This window comes from Fusarium falciforme, chromosome 10 (genome assembly GCF_026873545.1).
Source record: "Fusarium falciforme chromosome 10, complete sequence".
In the NCBI taxonomy this organism is placed as follows: Eukaryota; Fungi; Ascomycota; class Sordariomycetes; order Hypocreales; family Nectriaceae; genus Fusarium; species Fusarium falciforme.
In genome coordinates this window covers 1,289,446-1,315,573 of record NC_070553.1, presented here as the reverse complement: position 1 = coordinate 1,315,573, position 26,128 = coordinate 1,289,446, and the positions used below count along the sequence as shown (strand labels likewise).

At 52.3% G+C, this 26,128-nt stretch overlaps 9 protein-coding genes and 1 pseudogene across 10 annotated transcripts, besides 1 other annotated feature; 5 read left to right on the top strand and 5 right to left on the bottom strand.

The window, feature by feature from the left end:
* Positions 1–107: 107 nt before the first annotated feature.
* NCS54_01230800 (CS domain-containing protein) lies at positions 108–833 on the top strand (the record flags this gene model as incomplete). The annotated part of the gene is made up of 3 exons (XM_053157547.1): positions 108–144; positions 203–405; positions 483–833. The coding sequence occupies exons 1-3, from the start codon at positions 132–134 to the stop codon at positions 831–833; spliced, it is 567 nt and encodes a 188-aa protein (XP_053013522.1). The 5' UTR covers positions 108–131.
* A 73-nt stretch (positions 834–906) lies between these two features.
* NCS54_01230700 (Hypothetical protein) lies at positions 907–3,068 on the bottom strand (the record flags this gene model as incomplete). The annotated part of the gene is made up of 4 exons (XM_053157546.1): positions 907–1,146; positions 1,198–1,368; positions 1,416–2,898; positions 2,953–3,068. 4 exons carry the CDS (start codon positions 3,066–3,068, stop codon positions 907–909), a joined length of 2,010 nt encoding a protein of 669 aa, XP_053013521.1.
* Positions 3,069–3,602: 534 nt separating this feature from the next.
* NCS54_01230600 (Hypothetical protein) lies at positions 3,603–4,683 on the bottom strand (the record flags this gene model as incomplete). Its single annotated transcript, XM_053157545.1, has 6 exons — positions 3,603–3,648; positions 3,703–3,830; positions 3,882–4,187; positions 4,239–4,407; positions 4,461–4,470; positions 4,545–4,683. The coding sequence occupies 6 exons, from the start codon at positions 4,681–4,683 to the stop codon at positions 3,603–3,605; spliced, it is 798 nt and encodes a 265-aa protein (XP_053013520.1).
* Positions 4,684–5,648: 965 nt separating this feature from the next.
* Positions 5,649–6,801, top strand: NCS54_01230500 (Hypothetical protein; the record flags this gene model as incomplete). Its single annotated transcript, XM_053157544.1, has 3 exons — positions 5,649–5,663; positions 5,730–6,083; positions 6,139–6,801. The coding sequence occupies 3 exons, from the start codon at positions 5,649–5,651 to the stop codon at positions 6,799–6,801; spliced, it is 1,032 nt and encodes a 343-aa protein (XP_053013519.1).
* A 764-nt stretch (positions 6,802–7,565) lies between these two features.
* Positions 7,566–8,434, bottom strand: NCS54_01230400 (GTP:AMP phosphotransferase, mitochondrial; the record flags this gene model as incomplete). The annotated part of the gene is made up of 2 exons (XM_053157543.1): positions 7,566–8,218; positions 8,278–8,434. 2 exons carry the CDS (start codon positions 8,432–8,434, stop codon positions 7,566–7,568), a joined length of 810 nt encoding a protein of 269 aa, XP_053013518.1.
* A 3,463-nt stretch (positions 8,435–11,897) lies between these two features.
* NCS54_01230300 (Glycoside hydrolase family 3) lies at positions 11,898–13,767 on the top strand (the record flags this gene model as incomplete). Its single annotated transcript, XM_053157542.1, has 2 exons — positions 11,898–12,638; positions 12,694–13,767. 2 exons carry the CDS (start codon positions 11,898–11,900, stop codon positions 13,765–13,767), a joined length of 1,815 nt encoding a protein of 604 aa, XP_053013517.1.
* Positions 13,768–16,882: 3,115 nt separating this feature from the next.
* Positions 16,883–18,615, top strand: NCS54_01230200 (Letm1 RBD domain-containing protein; the record flags this gene model as incomplete). Its single annotated transcript, XM_053157541.1, has 2 exons — positions 16,883–16,943; positions 17,018–18,615. 2 exons carry the CDS (start codon positions 16,883–16,885, stop codon positions 18,613–18,615), a joined length of 1,659 nt encoding a protein of 552 aa, XP_053013516.1.
* A 792-nt stretch (positions 18,616–19,407) lies between these two features.
* NCS54_01230100 lies at positions 19,408–20,876 on the top strand (annotated as a pseudogene). Its single transcript has 2 exons — positions 19,408–19,689; positions 19,740–20,876.
* Positions 19,408–20,876: a sequence feature.
* Positions 20,877–22,357: 1,481 nt separating this feature from the next.
* Positions 22,358–23,188, bottom strand: NCS54_01230000 (Hypothetical protein; the record flags this gene model as incomplete). The annotated part of the gene is made up of 2 exons (XM_053157540.1): positions 22,358–23,079; positions 23,128–23,188. 2 exons carry the CDS (start codon positions 23,186–23,188, stop codon positions 22,358–22,360), a joined length of 783 nt encoding a protein of 260 aa, XP_053013515.1.
* Positions 23,189–23,733: 545 nt separating this feature from the next.
* On the bottom strand, positions 23,734–25,738 carry NCS54_01229900 (Zn(2)-C6 fungal-type domain-containing protein; the record flags this gene model as incomplete). The annotated part of the gene is made up of 4 exons (XM_053157539.1): positions 23,734–24,320; positions 24,375–25,411; positions 25,463–25,572; positions 25,625–25,738. The coding sequence occupies 4 exons, from the start codon at positions 25,736–25,738 to the stop codon at positions 23,734–23,736; spliced, it is 1,848 nt and encodes a 615-aa protein (XP_053013514.1).
* Positions 25,739–26,128: the final 390 nt, after the last annotated feature.

The window sequence follows — 26,128 nt, the reverse complement described above, 5'->3', positions numbered from 1 at the left end:
TGATGGATCACTTCCTATTGGATAAAGCTTGTTACCCGCTAGCCCCACACCGACTCTGCCCCTCCATCGAATTGTCAGCCTTCTCTCATACGAATCGCTTCCATCATCTTCTTCTATCACGACAACTGAAAATGGCCGACAAAGGTATGTTCCTGACTCTACCTTGACATGTTTCTACCGCTAAACTAACTTCCAATGGCAGAACCCACTCCCGTTGAAGACGCTGCCGCTCGCGCCAAGGAGGCCGAGGAGCAGGCTGCTCTGCCCTACAAGTGGACGCAGGTCATCTCTGAGCTCGACATCACCTTTACTGTCCCCGGGAACTTCAAGTCTAGAGATCTCGTGATTGAGATCAAGAAGAACAGCCTCCAGGCGGGTATCAAGGGCCAGGAACCCCTCATCAAGGTACATACACCCTCACTCATGACTTGACTTTCCTCCTCCATCGCCGCCAGTCTCAGCTCCAAGCTAACACCTCCCAGGGCGACCTCCCCCACCCCATCCACGTCGACGACTCAACCTGGACGCTGAGTACCAACGCCGACGGCACCAAGACGGTCGAGATCCACCTCGACAAGGTGAACAAGATGGAGTGGTGGGCGCACGTCGTGACCAACGCGCCCAAGATCGACGTGACCAAGATCCAGCCCGACTCGTCCAAGCTGTCGGACCTCGACGGCGAGACGCGCGGCATGGTCGAGAAGATGATGTTTGACCAGCAGCAAAAGGAGCGCGGCCTGCCCACCTCGGACGAGCAAAAGAGGCTCGACATTCTCAAGCAGTTCCAGGAGCAGCATCCCGAGATGGACTTTAGCAAGGCCAAGATTAACTGAGCGAGAGCAACCAAAAAGTGTAATATCCTGTCATGGCCAAGGCAATGGTTATTTGAGTTACTTTGACTGTGTCTCATCTTGTTTCCAGTGCCACTGCTGCCCGTTCCAAGAAAGCGTTAAACTCCTTGACCTGCTGGAGCATTCCGCCTGCTGAGCTTGCAGAGCTAGCTTCATTTGTGATGCGTGCCACAAGTAGCTCGAGGTTTGCCAGCTCAGCCTTTTTCTCTTGGGCGCGTGATAGTTCGGGAGCATCTCGTCCCTGTTCAACCGCGAGGTCTACATCATACATGATAGCAGATGTGTCGAGGCGGTACTAGGCGAAATGTTAGTCAAGCGCAGCACTGAAAAAGTCTCTGCTACTCACCTTTGACTCTTCGGTGTCCTCTTCGTGTTTGATGCGCACTGCGTCCATCCGAAGAGCAACCTGTTCCCTCTCTGCCTTGAGCTGAAGGATGTCTTCTCTTAGTTTCAGCTTCTCCCGTTGAATCAGGCGAACTCGTTTTCGTAGCGTATGCCAATCATTGAGATGAATGGCCTGCCCATGTCAGTTTCCGTACTCTGTAACCAGTGAAAGAAACTCACCAGCTGAAGTAGCTGCAACCTCAGCTGCTCTCGATACGCATCCACAGCTCGTATCTTGATACGACACTCCTTCTTCTTCTCCTTGTCTTCTGTGCTGGCCATGGTCTCGTAAAGCTTGGCCAGCGTAGTCTCAACTACCTCCAGACACACCTGCGCAAAAACATCCACAACGGTTTCTTCCTGATTTTGGAATGGGACTTCGCTAGCGCAATGATCCTCCTTCCCATCGCCTTGACGAAACTGCTTGGCGTTGACCCATCTATGTACGGTAAGGTCGATGGCCGTGCCGTCACTAATTCGCCTATCTTTGGCAGCTTGTGTCGTCTTGCGAGCAGCCTGTTTCGCTCTTGTCTTGGGTTCCGAATCGCGAGCCCTTGTCCTTGTACCAGTTTTCGGTTTCATTGTCGGCTGTTTCTGCGTGGCAGGGCTTCTTGATGGTCGTCCACGGCGTCGTTTTGGTGCTGGCTCTTCCTCTTCAGCTTCCTCCTCAACAACCTCGGAGAGTTCTACTTCAGGCGAGCGAGAGGGTAGACTTCTTCGAGGACGCTTCCTTCCAATGGTCTTGGCGGCTTCCACCTCGTCAATCTCCTCTGCCACAGCGTCTTCTGGTGCTTCCTCTTCTTCTCGAACTTCAGTCTCTTCGGGTACTTCGTCTTCTACTACAGGTTCTTCCTCGGTTTCCTCAGCTTCGGCTGCTTCGGCTTCAACTCCAACTTCCGGCTCCTCCTCCACTGGATTCGTGTCTGAGAGTTCATCATCCGCAGGATTATAATCGGTTGGTCGGTCGGGCGAAAGCTCGTCCACATCCTCCTTCTCCGCAGCTCTTGAACTCTGTCGCCGAGACATTCTGGCTCGGATGGAAGCAGCTCCTTCGCTGCGCCTAACCTTGCGCACCAGAGGTGAGGACGAGGGCGGTACCTCTTCTTCCGTATAGAGTCCATCGTGTAGTCGCGTAGTCGAAGATAGGGCATCACTCATGCGCACGTTTCGTCTTCTATCTGGAGGACTGTGAGCTCCGTCCTGAGCGTTCTCTCTCGATCGTGGTATGGCTGGCGAACCAGAGGCATTCTCGTTTGGTAGAACCGGTAGCGCAACGTCTGGTTCGTTGTCTTGAGGCTCCTCGGTTGGACTCGGTATCTGAGGCTCTGGCGCCTCTGCATTGTCAACACTAGGTTCTTCCTCTTCCTCTTCCGCCTCGGTCACCTCAGCCGTTGTGACCTGCGCAGCTGATTCCTTAGAAGAGTCGGGCAGATCGTAGGGGTCTCTCGGTGCGGATCGCGGTGATCGTCTGCGCGCGCTCCCTGGCGGCTGTGCAGAAGGCGGTATGTCATTCTCTAGTCTCTTCCTCTTGGCTGATGTGTTTGGTGTGCGACGCGCCGAGGGCGCTGGAGGCGCGGGCGCTGACGGAGCGGCGGGAGTCGATCCGGCAATGTTAAGGCCGGCGATGTCGAGATTGAAGGAATCGTCTTCGATAACGGCGCGTCTGCCATGATATTAGTGTCTATATCGGCGGTATTGGAGAACTGGCGAGTCGTACTGGGCGCCTCGAAGACGTTCGTTTAGCCGATCAGCACGGCGCTGCTGGCCTGGGCGGTTGTTAGCAACAGTCCAAGTCGATGTTTGGCAGCTCGGCGTGGGCTTACCTGTGGCCATTGTGGGATAAAAAGCGGCCGGCGCTTCGACTTGCGCATGCGTGATTCCTAGGAGAAATTTCGTAGGGATGATGCGCGAATGTGGCGTTGAGATTGAATTCTTGGGTGATGATGTAGGAGCAATGTTTGAGAGCTTGTGACGCGTGGGGCCAGACGCGTTTGGAGTCGCGGGGCATCAATTAACTGATCATGACCACTTTAACCCCGGCCATGATAAAACGTATGTAGATGCATACACAGCAACTAAAACAGAATCCTTTCTATAACTATTTCATTTTTCCTCAGGGGGGATGGCGTTGACTCTGAATGGCGCAGGTACCTATCAGTGTGGTCTACTATCATCTTCAGCGCCAAAGTAAACAACTCATGATGCAGTGTATACAGTAACCCTCTATTGCTTGGCCGGGTATCAATTAATGTACAGAGGCCTTTCTATAACCTTCCCAGGGATCTACCCATAAAGCATCGTACAGTTTCCCGTCTAAGTTTGACCTGAACGCCCCTAAACACTTGATGTTTGTGGAACCTTGCCCACCTAGTTGATGGCAACCCATTCCATCTTCTTTGGATCAAACCTGTGACTATTTGGTTGTCAATAAATGGGCCCAAACCAATCCTTCGAGATAGAAACATACTCATGAAACTCTGTCTTTGACAAGGATCCTTTGCCATATTCGGAAGCGAGTATCTCCTTGTATCGATAAGGGATCTTGGCAGGGAGGCCCTCGAATGTCGTATCGAGCAGAGGAAACACGTACTTGTCCTGTAACACAAGAGTTAGAGAATTTACTATACAAGAAGCAAGACTGCAAACCTTGAACTCGTGATCGTGCTTGTCGTAGAGGACTCCTTCACCTCTGATGTGGCCAGGATCATACCTCGCCGCGGTGATGTCGATAAACAGCCCGGTCTGCATATCAATCCACCGAGCATCAATGACATTAAGAGTGTCATCCCGACCGCGGTGCTCAAAATAGGGGTTAATCTCAAGCTGAAAGAAGCGACCTTCGGGTGCGTTCTCGTATTGGTAGTAATAAACCGTCATGTTGTGATATGCGGCCAAGAAGTACATGTCCGCCTCGGTCACCTGGACATCGGCATCCAGGTCCCACGGCATGACCTGGCAATCGAGTCAGAATGGAGAGTAGACGACAGCTGTGAGGCTTCTTACCTTTTTCCCCCACCACCAGCCAAGCAGGGAGCCGTGCATCAACCATGTCTGGACGCCGAGATCTCGGAATGTGGCTAGATATGTTTGCATCAAGACTTTGATGCCTGCGTTTTGTGCGGCGGGCTCGAGGGGCTCATGCATATATCTCCCGTCATAGTGCGGATGGGATCTTGGCGCATCATGGGTTAGCATGGGTGTGTCGAATAACAGCAATAAACTTACGCTGCTTCTCCTGTAGATTTGTTAGTCTTGAGTTCGTCATCAAAGATAGAAGACAGGTCTGGCATGTTCTTGTTTGAGACTTACTAAAGTATTTTGGTGGTGGAGGTGAAATACTTGGAATTTTCTGCTCCAGCTGCTCAATCTTCTCAAGAACGTCCGGAATGACCGAGGCGCTGACAGAGGAAAGCCATGCGGCAAGGGCGCAAACGGCCGATAACTTCATGCCCGGCGTAAAGAGTATCACTCAGAGGCCGCGATAGTACAAGAGCGCGAGCTGTTGAGGATGAAGCAATGGGGCTGATGCCGACGTGGAAGGGGATGATAAGAGTCCGGAAGATCCGCAGGGGCACGTCACACACTCGCCAGCATCAATCGCCAGGATCAACAAACGGCCAACAAGGTTGAGAGATCAAAAAAAGTGAGAAGGATGGCGAGCAAGTATAGAGATCTAAAGAACAAACAAGACCTATTCAATGGTATGGCGCGTCAAAGGGCAGCGTAAGGGCGCTTGACTCGCCTCCTGTGGAATTGTCCAGTCCCGCTCCAATATATTCAACCCCTGATTCCCTACAGTGCAGCCACATCCCGTCCCTGATCGCCGCGTCACCTGTAAACGCATTCACAGTGGGTTCAAACGTTTTCGACATCGATGAAGCTATTCAGACACTTACATATACAATCCACTTAGACTCAATTAATATACTATGCATTCCTCGTATAGAATGATCCCACTCAAATAACCTTAACCACAGACTTGGCTTGAAGAGAGCCATTGTTACGAGCGAACCAACCGCACCGCTTCTCCCGCCAAGCCCCCACTTCCCCGTGGCGCAGCAGAGTCCCGCTAGTGCATGCTGTGGCTAGTGAGTCTAACCCCCAAATGGGCAGCTGACTGACGCAAGCTCAGCCCCAGCTCCTCCTCCATCATCGCATCGTGGAGAGCTGCCTAGGCAAGCAACTTGTCTTCTTCTTCAACTTTGGATCTTTGTCACATTGTCAATCCCTCTTCGCAGGCGATCCTAGCTGCTTGTGCTAGATCGCTTCTCCGAGTTCTGTATACCTTGCTGCTGGCAGGTCCTTCTGGTCCAGCAAGGTCTAGGCCTCAGCGACTCCTATTCGTCACTCCCTTGCTCCCCTCAACATCGCCATCAGCTTGAGTCTACTTGATTGAGCAACCCGCCATTCACAATGGGCGCGTGGAACGTACGTCGCCGGCCTTTGAAACATGTGCTCCCCATCCTCTTGATTGCAGACTGACACCTGTTGTAGCTCTTCCGTATCTTGGGCGACTTGTCCCACGCCCTCTCCAAATGCATCCTCATCTTCGCCATCCACCGCAACCGCAGCGCCGAGGGTGTTTCTCTCATCACCCAGATTCTTTACGCGCTCGTGTTCTGCACCCGCTACCTCGATATCTTTTCTGAAAAGTTCCCATGGAACTTGATCTTCAAGATCTTCTACATCACATCGTCATTCTACATCCTCGGTATAATGCAATGGGTCTATCCTCGATCGCGCGAGAGGGAGATTGCCTGGAAGATTGGTGCCATCATTCTCGGTGGCTCTTTTGTCCTGTCGCCTTTTGTTATGCTGATCTTTGAGAGATCCAAGGGCTTCCTGACTGTGAGTCTACTAACTTCGTGATCTCGAAACCGTCGCTGACTCTTGTCTCCTCCAGTGGATGTGGGTCTTTTCCCAGATTCTCGAGTCCGTCTGCGTCCTCCCCCAGCTTCTACTCCTCAGGCAGACGACTGTGCCTACCGTCATCGACTCGTTTTACCTCCTCGCCCTCGGCTCCTACCGCGCCCTTTACTGCATCAACTGGTTCCTCCGCGAATTCGAGGTTACCGGAAAGAAGCCCAACACCGTCTCCGTCATCTTTGGCATTATCCAGACCGCCCTGTACGTCGACTTTGCCTGGGTATACTACACCCGTCAGCGCGTCAAGCTTCGTGGCGGCGGCATCGTTGACGCCGACGATATGCGCCGTGGCTGGCTCCTTCGTCGCATCTTTGGTAAGCGCTTCGAGACCTCGGAGGATGATGAGGAGAGCGGCCCCGGCTTCGAAGACGACGACACCGGCGCCCGCCGTAGCGCCCGGCCCAAGTGGGGAGCTCGGGGCATCTCTGTCAGCGCCGACGACGGTGTTCTCGAGCAGGAGCGACACAACCGTGAGCAGGATGAGCTCGGCGGACCTGTCGACCCGGATGCCAAGATGCAGGACCCTGACGAGCTTGCGCGGGCTCTGGATGATGACGACGATGAGCAGACCCCGCTGCGCCCCGGTCAAACAGAGGGTCAGCCCAGTGGGCTTCGAGGTGGCGAGGAGTGGCGCGACTAAACGCAAGCTGATCCTCTGCCCTTTTTCATTTTGGGAGATTTCATGGTTCAGAGTATAAGGCTGAGACGGAGTATGACGGGTTATTTGTTTGGGACTGTTTGGAAGGTATACAATTTCAACTTGGGCTGCCACTTTGGGAACACGACACCATGCCAGGACTGCTGTAGAAGAGACGGAAGAGGAGGGTCCTTGCTGTGGCATCCATTGTCAGCAGGGCGGACTGTGGAACGCAAGGGGGAAGGATATCAGGGGATTTCATTATTCTGGGCTCAACGTGTATCGATAGCGCAATGCTTTTAACGAGAATCTCAAAGCGAGATGAACTGGAAATCAATCACTCAGAATCACGTTACCAAAAGTCAGACACACATGGACACAGAGGGCGGTTGATCATATCATTGACGCAGGGTGCGAGGGCCAGCTTTTTTAAATTTTGCCCTCGAGATCCGTTTCGTTCGCTAAACCAACCCGCACTTTTGTCAAAGGGGAATCGTTCGTTATATACAGCCAACCACACAAACAGGCTCTTGGCGAGCACTTTGTCCCATCAATACGCGCCATGTGCCAGTGCTGTCTATCCGACAGACTGGTCTTGTTGCAACTCCACCAGCAGCATCCAGAAAGCTGCAGTAAACTCCGAAACAGGAAAAAAGAACTACAGAATAAACAGATACATCCAAAAAAAAAAAAAAAACGTGCAGTAGAAATAAAAATGGGGCGTCTTGAAGGCGCTGGGTATCCTTTCAACAGACAAAGCCACTTTCTTAGTCGACAAAGCGCTTCTCAAACTCGTGGAACAGCTTGGGGCTGATCTCGTCGCTGCTCATGCCCTCAATCTCGACGAGAACGCCCTTCTGGGCGTAGTGGTTGAGAACAGGCTCGCTCGTCTCCTGGAACTTCTTGAAACGAGCACGATAGACTTCCTCCGAGTCATCAGCCCGCTGGATGAGAGGCTCTCCAGTAACATCGTCAATTCTAGGGACGCGAGGCGCATTGAAGGAAGTGTTGTAGACTCGGCCCGAAGGCTCGTGAACCCAGCGACCAGCGATTCGCTCCAGGATAACAGATACAGGTGTCTTGAGGGAAACGACAAGGTTGATGGGAATCAGCTTGTCGAGAGGAGCAGCCTGAGCGGCTGTTCGGGGGAAACCGTCGAGGATAAAGGAGGCGTTAGGGTCTTCGGAGACTCGTGGCGGGACATGTGCGTCAAAGAGGGAAGGATTGCTGATGAATGAGTCCACGGGAGGGGCCCCATCGTACGAATGTTGGCCGATTGCGGTCGCCTCGGAGGCGAGGGTCATGACAGGTCCTCGACTAGCCAGCCATCCGCGAGTATAGAGCTCGTTGGAAATGAGTCGCAAGATGAGATCGTCGGCGACGAGACCGCCAGACTTCATCGTAGTCTCGACCTTGATGCCTGCGATTGCGAATGTTAGCATTGACTTGGGGAGGAAGGGCTGGATGCTGACAACTTACCGAGAGGTGTCCTTTCCTTGACATTTCGACGGAGGAGGTCGCCAGTGCTGACAGAGTTGAGTTGCGGGAAGCGCGCGAGCAACCGCTCGCTCTGGGTTCCTTTACCAACGCCAGGTGCACCAAAGAGGATAACTCGAGCAGCCTTGTTCAGTCTCATTCTAGGCGTTCTGGAACGTTATCGACCGATCGCGAAATATGCAAAAAATTGGTAGACTATTCAATTGCGAAGGAGAAAATCGATTTCGTCTAGATACAGTTTCGAGGAGGTTGGATGGAGTCTGGTGGATTCCAAGGATACTGTCGGCTTTTCGTTGAGGGGAGTGCGTGCTCGGTGCAAAGATAGCGCGGGGAGTTGTTGAGAGGAGTGGCAGGGATGGGTTTAAATTGCGTCGAGAACAGGATGACGGGATTCGAACAGGCCAAACTAAGGAATAAAGAGATGCCCAAAACAATCGTACACACGATGATGACAAAAGATCAAGAGGAACTAGGAGCTTAGGTTGGGAACAGGACGGAGAGCAAGTTATCGAGGAAAAGGTGGGAGAGGTGGGGGGCGGAAAGCACGGGCTGGCGTGGTGTTGAGTGCGTCGATTTGTTTTTGAGTGCTAAGGCGGTACCTGCCGACGCGCGTGGTCTTTCCCTGCGACACATGTACCGGCCGATGACGGATGGGAACATGCACCGTGGCGTGGAACGTGCGCAGCAGGAACGGTCAGGGTGGGCAAGGACCAACACATCCCTTCCCTGCCGGTCCGGGGCATGGACTCGTTCCGTCTCTTGCCGTCGCAGCGTCTGGAGCCCAGAGTTTCTAAGCAGCCAAGAAAGTCAGCCCAAGAACGGGCCTAAGATCTATGACATCTATTTCTAGGCACAGGTATTGGATCGAAGACGTCTTCCAGAAAAAAGGTTCAACCATCGTTAACCCCCCTCGTGCTCAAAATCCGGGGGTTTCCGGGGAAGATGTGAGACGGTGCTAAGGATCGGCGCCTTCGCGTTAAGTCCGGGGTCGTCCCCAAAGTCCAAGTCCAACGAGAGGAGGGGAAACGTGCGCCCCGGGACAAAGGGCATCGGAAACAATCCGATACTCGAGGCACGAGCTGGGCTGTCGGCAAGCAGGTCCCGTTTGACAGGCGGCATGTGAATACATGCGGTGCCACTGGGTCCGTCTCCGTTACTGGCGCCGTTCATCCGTGGGCAAACGCTTGGTACTTCTCCCGCTGTCCGATCATCCCAAGGCATTGCGGCTCTCGCGCCCTCGGACGGAGGTATCATCGTCATATCCTGAGAGTGCCGTTTAGCAACCTTTTAATGGCTTTTTGCTTTGTAAACTGCATTCCAGCATGAAACGTGAAGGATTTCCTATGGGCCAATCACCTCGCGTGAATTTGATTTCCAAGCAGACAAGCCCCCCGAACCTTGTGAGGTGAAGGCTCGGCAGTGTGGGGAGTTCAGATCGGTTGTGAGCGCCAAGTGATAATGTAGCAGCTTAGAAATATCACAAAAAAGCTCCGACTAAGTATTAAAGGTCGAAACTGATAAATAATAATCCTATGATGTCACTGCCTATTTCTATACCGCGAAATGGGTATTCTCTTCACATCGCCAAGCGCTGTGCCGTGGACACCAGCTGACTCAATGCGAGCATCTGATGAGAATATCCCAATCTCTCATTCCATCGAAGAATATTCCGAGTGATTATGGCAATTTTGTTGATGTTTGTCGCTTTTCTTCTGGGATTTTATTTGTTAGAGTGGTTTAAGAAGCGCTGCCATTCCCCGAATCATCCGCTGCTCAGCCAAAGCCAAGCCAATGATTTAAGTGTTGTTGAGCCACGACGGATTTCCTCATGCAAACTTTCACCGCATAAAACTGGTTATCTCGTATGACAGGCGCGAAGATACATCAAACAGATATCCAAGTATCATTCACTTCTCTAAACATATTAACAAACTAGGTACATACACGCTCAGCTTTTGGCCCATGTCATTCACTACCGTCTGCCTACCCTAGTCCTCCAAGCCACATCTGTCAGACAATCGCAGCGTGACCTATGTCGATCATGCCAAGACAATAAATATCTATCACTGCGATAAGCTGATCTTAAGCTTGGCTTTATCAAGTGCACGTCGTCGCCCAATGCATGTGTCCATTGATAAGTTGTGGTTGTGGTGCTGGTGTGCTAGGATCGGAGGTTCTCAGGACAATCTGGACTGAAGTACAATGAACCTTCATAAATTCTACCGTATCCATACGTATCAAAGAATATTGTTTCTATAAATTTTGCATGCTTCATGCCATGACCGCTACACCAAACAGTCTCGCCCATGCGCATGGTGGAGAACCGGTACGCGAGCTTCGCTGCCAATCCCCAGAACCCAAATAAGCTTACTTTTGAGCTTAACCTTTGACCTCTATCACCACTCCCACACCGTTGGCAATCGGCGATATATCTAAGCATGATACGGAGGAAAAGCTTATCGCTAGTTGTACAAGTGCTTGCGATAACCTGATTGGCACTGCTCACTCGTCATCCGATAGTACACGTCGATATGCATGTGAGAAAACCCAGTAGAGAGGGTCATCCATGCCAACAGGCTCCTTTAAGCCTATCTTCGTAATAAATGAAACACAATCAGACTTCAGAACCGCACAAGAGACCTCTGCTCTCACGGGCTTGAGCGTGCCAACATCTCCCCCTTCACCTCGGCAACTCAGCAGCGTGGTATTGAGTACTTACTCAATATCAGCAGGTACATCGTTCTGAAAATCTGTTCCAGCCCCGTGCACTTGGAAACCCAGGGAAGAAAAAATCCTTGTCAACTGCCGAGACACAGTCCCGAGGTGTCCGACCACCTAGGGTAGTAGTGTGGGATCGGCGGAGCTGTATCCATTTTGACCCAAGTCAACCCATACATCATGCTATGGAACCAACCTCGTTCGCCGACAGAAAAAAACCTGCGCTTAAGAGTACCCATTGCGGAATTAAAACTTCATAATGGACCAGTTATGACTGCCCGAGCTCATGGCAACTGGCCGTAGATACGCCGGCTTGGCTCTTGATACTGAATCCACTATCCCACCAACACCGCTTGTCTGCTCGTATTGTTCTTATGGGTGAGTCTCTTGAACCGCATGGCGTCCAGAGTCATGGGATTTGCGAAACGGGCCGAAACACAACGGCCTCCCCGCACGTTTATCCCAGGATTCTTCGTGATCCACGCGGGTCCCCAGATTTACACCCCCGCGTTGCACTCACCTGTCATGAGTGGTCCGGGGGAACGTCATGTATTTGGATTCTTTTCCCAGTACAGTGGGTTTGGTCATCCGCTCTTCTTCAACTCGGACTCTCTGACGTTGGTAAAATGCCACCACTAATGCAGCTTGGGGTTGAATGGTCGGTCCGAATGGATCGTGGGAACCGCGGGAACGGTTTCCCGAAGCGCTGACGATAGGATGATCACGCTTCAACTTCGGAAGAGACAATGCAGTGTATTAGATGAAGTAGAAGTTTACGATTGCTCTATAAAAGCGAGTCAAAGTCTTGTCTTTGTGCCGGTCATCATGGTTGTTCCAAAGTGACTTGGGCGCTATCTACTAAATCAAAAGAGTCTATTATCACCATGTGGTCTCATCTAGTTCTCCTTGGAGGCATCTCACTGGCTCTTAGTAGCCCTGTTGCTCGTCAAGATGCAAACCCTCCCCCATATCGAAACACATCTCTCTGCTTAGACAAGCGTGTGGATGACCTCCTCTCCCGCATGTCCCTTGAGGAAAAGGCGGGGCAGATGTTCCATGCCCGTACTCAGGTTGTCAACAATACGTTCGATGAAACCATTGAGGGCTATGTAAAGGACAAGCGCATAACTCACTACATCTTGAGTGGAGGTGTCAATGACGCTCGCGCTGTGGCAAACTGGTACAACAAGCTCCAGAAGCTAGCCCAAGATACATCTCTGGGCATCCCTATCACCATCTCTTCTGATCCCCAGCACGGTTGGACGGACGATGCCGCAGTGTCAGTTGTAGCCAACGGCTTCTCTCGTTGGACCGAACCTCTTGGCATTGCTGCCCTGCGGTCCCCTCAGTTGGCTCGCACATTTGCTGAGATTGCTCGGGAGGAGTACGTTTCCGTGGGAATCCGCCAGGCTCTTCATCCTCAGGTGGATCTTTCCACTGAGCCTCGATGGGGTCGAATTGGTGGTACCCTGGGCGAGGACGCCAACCTGACAAGCGCCCTGCTTGTTGAATACATCAAGGGCTTTCAGGGTGAGAAGATTGGACCTCACTCGGTCATTGCAACAACAAAGCACTTCCCCGGTGGTGGTCCTATGGAGAATGGAGAGGACTCTCACTTTCCTTGGGTATGTAACACCTATCAACCAACTATTGGCAATCTTCTAACTTGATATGTCACAGGGCAAAAACCAGACGTACCCTGGTAACAACCAGGTTTATCACTTGATCCCCTTCAAGGCGGCAATTGCTGCTGGCACAAGGCAGATGATGCCCTACTACTCGAGACCCATCGGAACTTCATGGGAAGAGGTTGCCTTTGGATTCAACAAGGGAGTTGTCACCGACCTCCTTAAGAACCAACTTGGCTTTGAGGGTATCGTCGTTACAGACTGGGGCATCGTCACTGACCGAGCTTGGGGTCTGGAGGACAAGACCGAGCTCGAGCGTGCCCGCCGTGTCATTGAAGCCGGCTGTGATATCTTTGGTGGCGAGACGAAGCCTGAGTTGGTTATTGAGCTCGTCAAGAAGGGCTTGGTGACTGAGGCTCGCATCGACGAGTCGGTCCGCAAGCTGATGAAGGAAAAGTTTGAGTTGGGACTCTTCGACAACCCCTTCGTGGATGCCGACAATGCTGCGCGTGTGGCTGGCAACCCTTACTTCAGCCGTCTGGGCAACGAGACGCAGCGTCGGGCCTTCACTCTGCTCACTAACCAGAATGACATCCTGCCTCTACCTCTGTCGGCGCTCGAGGCCAAGTTCTACATCGAAGGCATTGAACCCGAGGCCCTGGAGTCGCGAAACCTCAAGGTGGTGGACAAGCCAGAGGATGCAGACTACGCGTTCCTCCGTCTCGCGTCTCCTTACAAGCCTACCACTGGCACTGGCCTAGCTGCGATGATCAACAATGGTACTCTCGAGTTCAACTCTACCGAAAAGGCGCGTCAGGCCAAGATCTACGAGACTGTCCCAACTGTCGTGGACATCAGACTCAACCGACCAGCCGCGGTGCCTGAGATTGCAGAGAAGGCGGCGGCGCTGTTTGGCAACTACGGCAGCAGCCACGATGCGTTCCTGGATGTCGTGTTTGGCGTTGACGGTTGGGCTCCTGAAGGACAATTGCCGTTTGACCTTCCGCGATCCGATGCTGCGGCCGAAGCGGCATTTGAGGATGTGCCGTTTGATACGCTGAACCCAGTGTTTAGATTTGGACATGGATTGCGGTATAAGGAGGAGTGCAAAGCAGCTGGAGCGTGAGGTGGTGAGATGTAGATCGATGAATGAGATGAGACTCGATAGTCGAGATGAGACCAATTAGCGGGAGATAAGAGACAGGAGGCGGGCTTATGACGGTGGCATTATTTCTAGCGCACATATTAGACGAAGAAATGTAGTTCCAATTTTACTGAATTCGTTGCCAAGTCAACTAGGAATGATTATTATAGTGTCGAATTGACTGGGCATCTAGTTGATCAAGATGATCTTGCGACAGCGGGAACAGACTAGGCAACGGGGAATCTGACAAGGTGCCGCGGACACGTGTTAGATCATAGGTAACGTCGGACCCCCCACAACCGACCACCCCCCACAACCGACCACCCATTTTCCACCTTGCAACACCATCACACCCCATTTTCAGACAGCGATTTCTCGCGCAATATTGAAGCTATCGCCAAACCGACTTTTGCATCGTTTTCGTCATGCCTGAATGGACCGAACAGAATATGCAAGATGCGTTGCAGATGTACGCAGACGGCGTGTCAATGAACAAAGCCGCCGACGCGCATGGGATACCACGTTCCTCCCTTAAGGGTTGGATTTATGGCGCCCAGACGCGAAAGGAGGAAAATGAGACCTGGCAAAAGCTTACTCTACGGCAGGAAAGAAAGCTACGAGACTGGATTCTCATCTAGCACGACCTAGGCTGCCCTGTTTCTTATACCTAAGTCCGAGACTTCGCCGGCAAGGTGGCCCAACGGAACGGGTTTCAAGATGGCGTCGGAAAACACTGGCTTGAGGGTTTTTTGACGCGTTTTCCCGACGTTAAGACGCTCAAAGGCAAGAAAATAGACTCTGATCGTTATTACGGCGCGTCTACTGAACTTATTAAGGCGTTTTTTATGTTGCTAATGATGCCGCCCGTTAAGAAGATCAAGTAAAAGCATCGTTATAATATGGACGAGGTCGGGATGATGGAAGGGATTGGACTTAATGGTCTGGTTCTCGGTCGAGCAGAGAAGAAGTTAGTTCTTTTGAAATAGCCTGGTTCGAGGTCTTGGATTTCAATTCTCGAGTGTATCTCGGCGACGGGGAGAGTCTTAAAGCCCCTAGTGATCTTTAAAGGCAGATCGGTTTAACAATAATGGTTCCCTTATAATATCGACTTCCTTGAAGATTGGAACTTTATATGCTCTGAGAAAGGGTGGACGAATAACTAGATCGCGCTCCAATGGCTGCGTAATGTGTTTATCCCGGAGATGGCGCCTAAGGACCCTCGAGAACCACGACTCCTTATTGTTGATGGCCACGGTAGTTATATGACTGAGGACTTTCTCTTTGAGTGCTACGACAATAATATCTATCTTCTATTCCTTATCCCTTACTCTTCTTACATCCTCTAACCCCTTGACGTTGCTGTCTTTGGTCCCCTGAAGAACGCATATCGTCGCCTTGTTTCCGACCTCGCCTCTATCGCAGACTTAACACCAATTGGCAAGATAACCTTCCTCGTTAACTATCATAAGGCACGACTGCAGGCAATCACGAAAGATAATATCATAGTAGGCTGGAAGGCTTTAGGATTGTGGCCGGTTAACATAGCCCGGGTTCTGATGAACCCGATGGTCATATAGACACCTGAGAGGCCCAAAACGCCGCCGCCGCCCGCAGAAAGTCCTTCTGAATGTCCTATATAGACCCCTCGCTCAACGGCATAGGTGAAACGGGCACTTGGCTTGATCTCCTTGACCTCTGAGGTCCCTCCGGTTGTGTCGCTGCTTATGAGGAAAATGGGGCATTATCTTGAGGATCGTGGTGTCATAATGGAGATGTAGGCGAAGGAAATATCGTTATTGAAGAGTTAAAACGAGGAATTAAGACCGAAAAAGAGGAAAAAAGTCGTCTTTGACGGCAACGCCGAGTTTGCAAAGGTTCCCGCGATTAAGAAAGCTCGTGAGGCGATGCTCAAGATCGTATAGCCGCGTAGGACCGCCATGAGGGTTTCTAAGATAAAACAAGCTGATCTAGAGCATACATTCCATCTAAACCTTTATTAGTCAAAAAATCAGCTCAATACAATAATGCGTTGTTGGTTATTAATTGATTATCGCGATCGCATGACCTTGGTGTTGTTGTGTAAAAAGGTGGTTGGTTGTGGGGGGTGGTCGGTTGTGGGGGGTCCGACGTTACTGGCACTCTGCAGTTGGAGTGGGATGAACAAGTCAATGGGTGTTGCGACACGGGGCGACGTTCTTGGCTATAAACGTAGAAGATGGTGTAGAAGGCGTCGCAAAGCATCTGCATGCACGTTTTGGCGTGTGTGAATGCGGTTGGTGAAGATGCAACAAGAAGAGCATCAGCCTCCAAGATTATACGTGGATGGCTTCAATCAGGTACACGACGCAAACAATCCTGACCAATGCCCAAATGTCTCATGACTCTGGGCTTCCATGCCAGCTCAGACACACCAGAAGCAGCCCATGACATGGTCAAGGTGAGACAGCGATGAAGCCACCAGGCAACCAATTGACTGGGGAGTGACAGCTCAGAGCAGCACCAGCGGCTGACAAAGGAAAGGGAAATCTGCATAAAAAACTAAACTCGGCAAATGTCTTCGGAGATATGGCGGAGTTCTTGTCTCTTCTCGTCTGTTGAGAGCTGGCCTCGACCCGTAAATTTCACATGCAGGGGATTTGTCTTCTTTTGTTGAGGGGAGACGGGACTCCCGGCAAGGCACGTGACTGTTGCTCCCTCATCTCTGCTGACGCAAGCCCAAGTCAAGGACAGGGATTGGACGTTTCCAACCGGAGGCGAGATAGATTGAGGGGGTTCTCATGTTCCTTCGGGGCCGCGACCGGAAAAACAGATTCTACGGATGCGGCGAACCCCGGCTCGCTCGCCTGTCGGATAACGGAACGCCAGCTCTTCCGCCCGGCTGGGCTTAGCACGGGATGGGGGAGATCCAATCCAATATCTCGTAACCACCACTACCACCACCTTGAGAACTTAGACTGCGCATCCACTCTGTCCCTCCTTCATCTTCATCGTCTTTAACTTAGATTGTGCCATCGTTTCTTACCCCACGCGAGATCGATCGAATTCAGCCCTTCTCTTCGTTTCGCAATCCAGATTCTTCCCGACACTTCGGCTCGCTATGAGCGCTTCCTCCAACGTCGCTCGCAGGGCCGTTGCCCGGAACCCCTTGTTGGGTAATGGTGAGCAACTGCCTTATCGGCTTCGCCGCCGGTCATCATCGCCATTGAGATTGTTGTACTGACTTTTATTGCAGCCAGGGCTCTCTCTCGCGGTGTTTCTCCCGCCGTTCTCGGTCGCCATGTCAGCCGCCATGCTAAGGTTCCGGCCATTGCCATCTTGATCCCGCTCCGATCAATGGGCACCGAGCACCATCGCCCCGACGGACCCCTATCCGGCCCGCCCCCTGGATTCAACGCCGAGATGGCTAAGAAGCCTCTCCCGAAGGATCCCAGCACTACAGTCGCCAAGAAGGAGGAGAAGAAGCTTGATGCCCAGCCCAAGGAGTCCGCGGTTGCGAAGCCCGCTGAAGCTTCAGCCGAGGCGACCAAGGCAGAGGTTGTTTCAACCAAGGAGGGTGTCATGGAGAAGTCAGATGCCGCCAAGAAGGACCAGGAGGAGAAGAAGTTGACCCTGTGGCAAAAGGTCAAGAAGGAGGCCCAACACTACTGGGACGGATCCAAGCTGCTCGGCACCGAGATCAAAATCAGCTGGCGATTGGCCCTCAAGATGGCTGCTGGATATGAGCTTACCCGTCGCGAGAACAAGCAACTGCAGCGAACAGTCCAAGACCTGGGTCGGTTAGTGCCCTTTTCCGTCTTCATTATCGTCCCTCTCGGTGAGGCGCTTCTGCCCCTCGCCCTCAAACTCTTCCCCAACATGCTCCCCAGCACGTTTGAGGGTCCCAAGTCCAAGGAGGCCAAGGCCACTCTTTTGCGATCGACGCGAAAGGAAGTCAGCACTTTCCTCCGACAGACACTCGGAGAGACAGGTCTGCCTCTGAGCCAGGCTACAACACAAAGAGAGGAGTTTTCCAACTTTTTCCGCAAGGTGCGGGCCACCGGCGAGGCTCCCACTGCCGAGGATGTCATCAAGGTCTGCAAGGTGTTCCGGGATGATTTGACCCTCGACAACTTGTCACGACCCCAGCTGGTTTCCATGTGCCGATACATGAACCTCAACACATTCGGAACAGACATGATGCTCCGATACCAGATCCGTCACCGTATGCGACAGATCAAGCGAGACGACAAGGCCATCAGCTTTGAGGGCGTTGACAGCCTGACCGTGGCCGAGCTCCAAGGCGCTTGCGCTGCCCGAGGTATCCGAACACACAGCGTTTCCCCCGCCCGGATGCGAAGCGATCTCCAGACCTGGCTCGACCTCCGACTTAAGGAGGGCGTTCCCTCAACACTGCTCGTGCTGAGCAACGCCTACATGTACGGTCAGGGTTCGGGTGAGGGCTCCAGTCAGATTGAGGCCCTCGTCGGTGTCCTGTCGGCCATTCCCGAGGAGCTCTACCACGAGATTGAGCTCGAGGTTCACACCGCCGAGGGTGCGGCTACCAACAAGCAGCGACTCGAGGTTATCAAGGAGCAGCAGGATCTTATCGAGGATGAGGCCGAGCAAGACCACGCCAGCACAAGCTCTGGCTTTGCCACACCCCGAGATGTTGATGATATTGATGAGAAGGAGGAGAGACAAGCTCTTGCTGAGGCCGAGGGCCTAGGTAAGAAGCAAGTCGGTGAGATGGTGGATGCAGAGAAGGAACTGAACAAGGCTGCTGAGACGGCCGAGATGGTGGAGGCTGAGATCAAAGCGAGCGCTGGCGCGGCGAAGGAGGAGCAGAAGTGAGAGGCCGGCCACGGAGCTGGCTCATGTACCACGAACACTTGAACTTGGGATTGGGAGTTGTTTCATATGTATGACTGTATGGTATGGCATCAAGGGTGGGATGGATGGGAACAATGGCGCTGTATCAAAACGGACTCCCCGAGAGGTCCGCAAGAGATTACTACTACTACTGGGATAGACAACTCTCGACACAGGAAAGCAATAGATTCCACTGATATTTTTTTTTGTGTGTACATACGTGGCCATAGCCAAGATTGGATGAATACCACCGAGAGTCTATGATTGAATGCGTCGTAGTGCATGTGAAGCTGAATGTCAAGGCGCGGGAGCAAAGTGGAAGCCTGAGATGGAGCCGGCTGCGTCATCGTAGCCCAGCCTCAGTTGCGTAGATCATTGGTAGGGGGTACTTGGTGACGGAGAGTAGAGCGTCGAGCAAGCTACTCATGGTAATATTTGAATCAATTTAAAATCATTAACATAATAAAGACACTCTATTGAGTACACAAGCAACTTTATTTGACCTCAATACCCCATGTTACGCACTTAATCACTGTCTCCTCGACCCTCCCAAGTCATCTCCATCTCGACTTGGTCCCTGCGCCACATACCAGCTCCCCACACTCACTTACGACCTCTCGAGCTTCAACCTCCCGCCAACTCCGCCCGCGTCAAACCCTCAGCCTCTCTCAACCTGCAGCCTCGCGATCGTTTTATCTTTATCTTTTCTCTCTCCCCCCGCGCGAGTATCAGCAACGTCCCGCGACTTCGCCCGTAACCCGAAATCCTCGATAGCCGACGGCCCCGCGCTGCCCGCACCCCCGGTCCACCTCAATGACGGCCATGGATCAAGACGACTTCTCTAATGTCTCGTGGAGCGACCACGTACATGATCAGACTTCGAGGACTATTCCACCTGCTGAGCAGCCTGGACATGATATGAATGGACCTGGTACTGGCCTTGAGGCCGATGCTCCTTCGTTGGGTAACGAGAGGCTTGAGTGCACTGTCGGCACTCCCATCAAGGAGAATGACGGCACCAAGGACGCATTCGTATCGTATCTGATCACCACCAACGTGTGTATCCTCATTACTTCAAGTATCCTTACAGATGCTAACGGCGACAGTCCACCTTCTCCTCCTTCCAGCGCTCAACCACCACCGTCCGCCGACGCTTCACCGACTTCGTCTTCCTCTACAAGCAGCTCACCCGCGACTTTCCTGCCGCCGCCGTCCCCCCTCTGCCCGACAAGCAGCGAATGGAGTACGTCCGCGGCGACCGCTTCGGCTCCGACTTTACCGCCCGCCGCGCAAACTCTCTCCAGCGCTTCCTCGTCCGCTTGTCTCTCCACCCCACGCTGCGTCGCGCCCCGATCCTGCACGTCTTCCTCGAGAGCCCCGACTGGAACGCCACCATGCGCAGTCGGGGCGCGAGGACTAGCTCTACGAGCGATGCTGGATCTACTGGCGTGTTTGATAACTTTGCCGATACCTTTATTAATGCCTTTACCAAGGTCCATCGCCCGGATCGCCGGTTTATTGAGGTCAAGGACAAGAGCGACAAGTTGGATGATGACCTTGGCCATATTGAAAAGGTCATTGCGCGTGTGGCCCGCCGTGAGACAGATCTAGAGGTCGACCTACGCGACCTCGCTGAGCAGTTCCAGAAGCTCATTCCTCTCGAGCCTCATGTTGAGCCCGCTGTCCATGCTTTTGCTGCTTCCATTGAAGATACGGCGACTCACCTCCGGGAACTGAAGGATGTCACAGACCAAGATTACCTTGGCTCTCTGCGAGATATGCAGGCTTACTCAATGGCACTCAAGGGTCTTCTCAAGGCCCGCGAGCAGAAGCAGCTCGACTATGAGCAACTGACAGAGTACCTCAACAAGTCGACTACAGAGCGCGACACGCTACAGTCTGGCCACGGCTCCGGCGGTGGAGCAGGTGGATTCCTCCGAGCCAAGATCGAGGACGTTCGCGGCGTGGACCACGAGCAGGCCCGACGAGAGCGTGCTCGCAAGCTGGAGCTGCGGGTAGAGGAGCTCACCCACGAGGTAGAGAGCGCCCGCAAGACGAGCGACATGTTTGACGATGAGGTGGTCAAGGAGGTGGCAGACTTTGAGCGCATTAAGCGCATCGAGATGAAGACGCAGCTGGGCGGCCTGGCCGACGCCCACGTCGAGTTCTACGGCCACGTCGTCGACATTTGGGAAAAGTACGTTCAGGAGATGGAGAAGGATGGCGGTGCCGTGAGGCCGTGAAGAAGAAGGAACTTTTATCTTGTGTGGACTTGAGGCGTTTAATGGACTAGGGCGTTTCGGGATGAAGACGAGGTTAGTTGATGAGGTAGCTAGCCGTGATATCAAGTCACTATGAATGAGGCCTGGAGTTTCGTCTTTTGCTCTCGATAATTTGTTGCCTGTACTGCTACTTTGGTCATACAACCCTGGCTCTCAACATCAGATTGCCCTCGTCATCGCGGCGGACGTTTTTGAGGTAGTTGAGGCCAGAGTTAGTAAAGACTATACGTCAGATTTACACATTTAGGATGATAACCATTGCGGGTTTACTATGTATTAGACAAGATGCTCTCAGTCTTAGGCCAAGGTCGCCAGCAGTTTTCACAGTCAAACACGGGCACGATGCAAGCTGGGTTGACGCTGTTATATTGATGTTGCTGACGCTATTGTAGCGATGTTGTAATGATGTTGTAACGATGTTGGTATCATGTTGAATAAAATATCAACGGCGCAGCAACCAAATCATCACCCACGACCACAACAAGAAGTACACCACCAGCACCACCAACCACCACAACGCCCGACCGGACCCAACCCACAGAGACACCCGCCAGTCCCCCTCGGATGTGTGTATCACATCGACCTGGAGGAAGAACGGCTCAGCCGTCTCCTCGCGGCCCATGGCCACTCCTCTCCCTGGGCTTCTGCAGGACAATTCCATGGTCAGCAACTCATTGGGTTTGCAAAGAAAGTTCGGGGGGCAAACTTACAGAGGGTCCAGGAGTGCCCGGCGGGCCGACAAGGAGTCGGACAAGAGGCTGAGCCGCCCCCCAGGCTCGACGGGCCGAGGGGGATGGCGGGCGTGTGGGTACGGGCCCGGTGGTGGTTGTGGGCGTGGCGGCGGCGGTGATGGTGGTGGCCCCTGTTGTGGCCATGGGCCCGAGCGGACGTAGAGAGTGAATAGTAAACTAATGGCACGCAAGTTAGCATCCAGATGAACCAGGCTTGGGTGTTGGAAGGTTGTGCATAGTGGTGAAGAGAAAGAGAGAGAGAGAGAGAGAGCGAGTGTGTGCGTGTGTAAGAGAGACAGAGGCGGGGTGGGGGGAGGATAGACTTACAGCGCCATGATGATACCGGACTTGAAGAGAAGAGAAAAGAAGAGGAGAAGGGGATGGAAGTGAGGACAATTTAAGGATGTGATTCAGGATGAGAGTCAGGAAAGCGCTACCATGATCAAGATCAGTGTGAGGAAAGCACTTTGAGGACTTGGGCCAAGATCAGGATGAATATGAGGAAAGTGCTGTGAAGATTGGGAGTGACTGTGTAAACATGATGAAAGTACTATGCTTTTGGTGAGAGTTTGGGTTACTCTCGATTCTTTGTTTACGTCCATGGAGAGAGAGAAAATGTTGGACGCAGTAAGGTTTGAGATTACTTGTTGATATTGTTGACTGTCTGAAAACCTCTGTAGACCATAGCTGGATGGCTGTTGCTGGCATCCGTCAATCCTGCCACGAGTCAATCATTGAGTCCCCATACTCCCAATCTGGAAAGCCGCCCATCTCTCCATCCTCCCACTCAGTCTCGCCCCCCTCTGCGTCCCTCCCTCCCTCGTTGCCTCCTCCTTCATCCTTCAACACTCCCTCGCCCTCCTCCGTCTCCTTTCGCTCTTCCTCCTCCCCTTGATCACCATGCTCTCCTTCACGCTTCAACACTTCCTGATCTTTCACCCCTTCTTCCTTCCTGGGGAATGGCCAGAGTCCACTCATGGGCATGTCGTCATATATGTAATTCGCATTTTTCCCTGGACTGCGCATGTCATAGTAGTATACCGCATTCCCGTCTTTATTCAAGACCTGGGCATTATACACCTTGTCTGCTGAAAGATGATGAATCCGAAAATCCCCAACTGGCTCGTAATCCCATGAAGTGACGCAGAGCTTGCCTGACCACTTCAGATCCACGACAGTGAAGTAGCGGCTAAGGAAGTACCGCTTGCTCCTATTTGAGTAGGACCGCTGTACGTGGTTCTCCAGCTCTCGGACATTCTCTGGGGTCAAGTAGAGGCCGTCATGCATGAGGCTGGGAAGGTCCGAGGTGACAAGGTCCAGGGAGGCAGTCCACCCCTTGGTCGTGTCTTGTGGCGGGTCTCTCAGTAAGTTTTCGGGATCTGACGAAAACCGGAGCTGTATCTGCCACTCTTTGTGTGATAGCAAGTGGAGGGCTGAGAGGTTAGAAATCGTTCGGATCTGGGGGGAAAGGCTAGACTTACAACGCAGTACCCGAACGATCCAGGCGGCGAAGGACTGGTACATGCCCTTGAATAATTTCATTGTCATCATGATGGTTGGTAATGAGTTGTTGATTCTAGTGAGCCGAGATGCAATGATGATGGTGGAATGTTGGTTGACTGGAACCAAGGGAGACGACTTGATTATATATACCCAAAAGCACGACATGTTCGTGTGCCTCAACAAGCCTTCTTTTACCATGGATTGTTTATACATTGTGAAGCAGAAGAAAACTTTGCCTTCTCCCTAGGCAACCTGGAACAAGGTTGTGGAAAAGATGCATGTTGAAAGTCTGAATCACGTCGACTAAGTCAACACATTAGGTTTCCCATATCATGGGCTGCAGCCGAGGAGCAGTGAAGTACTCTCTTTTCAAGGGTTTAGATCTGCCTAGTCAAGAGAAAAGTTAAGATGAGTAGAAATTTTGAGTATGAACACTATGAGTTTGTATATGTTACATCAAATAATGGTAACGTAGTTAGAGAGAATTAAGGCATTTTTACTGAGACGTCCTGGCTTAAAGTTGTCGATTACATTCCGCCTTACCTTTCTCGCTGAAAAGAACATGCTTGCTAACGCCGCGTCGCTTACGATGGGCCAGAAAGTCCAAAGCTCATGTCGTAGTTGAAAAAGAAATCGCCCGCCAAATCAGAAAAGAGGTTATCCACGCCGGGCATCTGACCTGTCGTGTCCATGCTTGGATCCATTTCGAGACCCGTGCCGATTCCCGCCTCTCCTGGGGCAACAGGCTTGAGTGTTTGCGCCATCCTCTCTAGCCCACTAATCATTAGGTTGGCTAGATGCCATTTTCCTGCTGGTTGTGACCGAAACTGTTGTACAAGGCCTGTGATTAGATCATACACCTTTTCTTTCTCTATGAGATCGTCGTATTTGGTTGCGACTTTGGTGAGAAACATAGAAGCGAATGCCGTCATAGAGTGGACGTATGAGGGCATGCCGACGATGCCCAGGGCGACATCGGGATCGTTTATGAACTTGTCGATGATTGTTGTCGCAGTCGAAATGGCGTTGAGGGCACAATCGAGAAAGTAGTGTGGGACGGGGTCGTTCTTCGATAAGCCGCGGAAGACGTGGGAGTAGAGGTAGAGCTGAACAAAGTTGTAGTGGAGGATGATGCCTTTGCGGGGGAAACCTCCGATGCCAGGCCATTGCTCTAAACGCTCTGTCAGTGGTAACTCCAGAGGGCCATGTCAGGAAGAGATCTCACCTTGAACCTGTTTCGTCCAAAAGTCGAACCACTGGTCAAGCTGCTTTCGAAAGTGGGTGATGTGATTTAGATGCATCCTCGGGATTGGCTTGCCCTTGTTGATGCTGAACAACTCCCTGATACTCCTGAGGATACTGACTGACGCAACTTGACTAAGAAGACGTCGGTCCTCTTCATTCGCGACTGGACAGTGGAGAAAGTTGATCACGCTCTGTGTTGCAGCATCTTCTTGCACGATTGATGGCCGGCCATACAAGGTTGCTAGTTGTTGGTCGCAGACATAGAGAATGTACCATATCCTCGCGCAGTCAGCGTCTTCGGCACTTGAATCCTCGATAGCTCTGTCGTAGCTATTGTGAAGATCAAATTCAGCAGCTCGACGGATCGCATGCCCAGAAAGCATCCACGATACATCACTCAGCCAGTAGGAACCAATACAGAGAGCTCGCAGGTAGTCACGGTCTAGTCGTCTCTCAAAGATTGTCATCTCTATGAGCCTTCGAAACTCGGAGCTGCAGATGGGATACAGGGAGTCGGCTGTTGAATCGTGCAGTGAGGCAACTGTGAGAATGGCTACGAGCAAGAACTGGCTTTTTTGTCTTAGTTCTTGTAATGACTCGTAGGGGCAGCCGATGAGGTAGATGTATGGATTTAGGCGCCTCCGGTAGAAGCTGAATAGTCTCTCTGCATCAGCCAAAGAGATGGAGCGTCTTGTGATGAAGTCATCGATGCCTTGGCTATGTTGTGAATCGACGTCGTCGGGAGATCGAAGAGCCCGCAGTTTTGTGAGGGCATAGAGAGAGTGGATGGGCACATAAGGGAGGCCCTCATCTTCCGGCATCAGCTTGGGCGAGTTATCGCGGGATGGAACGTGATGACCCTTGTTGGAGGGTATTGAGTGACCGGGAGAGTCCTCTTTAGGGAGTTCCGCACCAGCGGATGAGCGGAGAGCTGGTAATTCCAGGTCAAGTTTTCCGGCGACTTGCTTGAGAAAGCCATGCATCTGTTCAAGATCTTGTAGCACATCCTGAGAGAACCTAACTTATTGTTAAACAACGTCAAGACTCAATTGGAGATGAATAACCCACTGTGACTTCTCATCCAGAATGGTCTGAAGACTCTTGCCCAAGACACAACTCAAGTTCTTCTCCGCGCACCGTCGACATGGCGGACCACTCTCGTCAATCAAGCATTTTATCTAGCACCGGTTAGTCAACTTCACCCATCACTACAGCCCAATGATCTCTCACCTTGTGTCTCCGGCAAGCCGTGCAGGCCTTGACCTTTCTCGAGATCTGCGGAGGAAACTGCTGCTCAGCTCCGGCGGTGCCGTTCTCGGTCTCTGACCAAGTTCGTTTCGACATGACGGCTTCAATTGCAAGACCCGCCCTTCTTCACTAGCTTTTGTGGAAAGGGATGTTTAGATATCACGACAGCCTGGTTGGCGGAGAAGTCGAAAGTGGGGGGGGCAAATTAACAAGCGGGGTTTTTCCGCGGCGACCTCCGAATTGAGTGAGGTCAGGTTGTCACGGAACTCCCGGCTAACTCACGATGCCTCCACCCTCGATTCACCCACACCGCAAAAAGATGCCAGCGGTATCGGGAGCTTCGGATGACTTGTCCCGGCCGTTACATATTATGCTGCCGGATGCGGGGCTTTGACTGCGCCGCCGGGATGGTCTTCGGGCTTCCGGGCCGAATCCACTTTGGCCGAAAAGCGGAACGGAACGGAACGGCAATCACGGGATGGCATC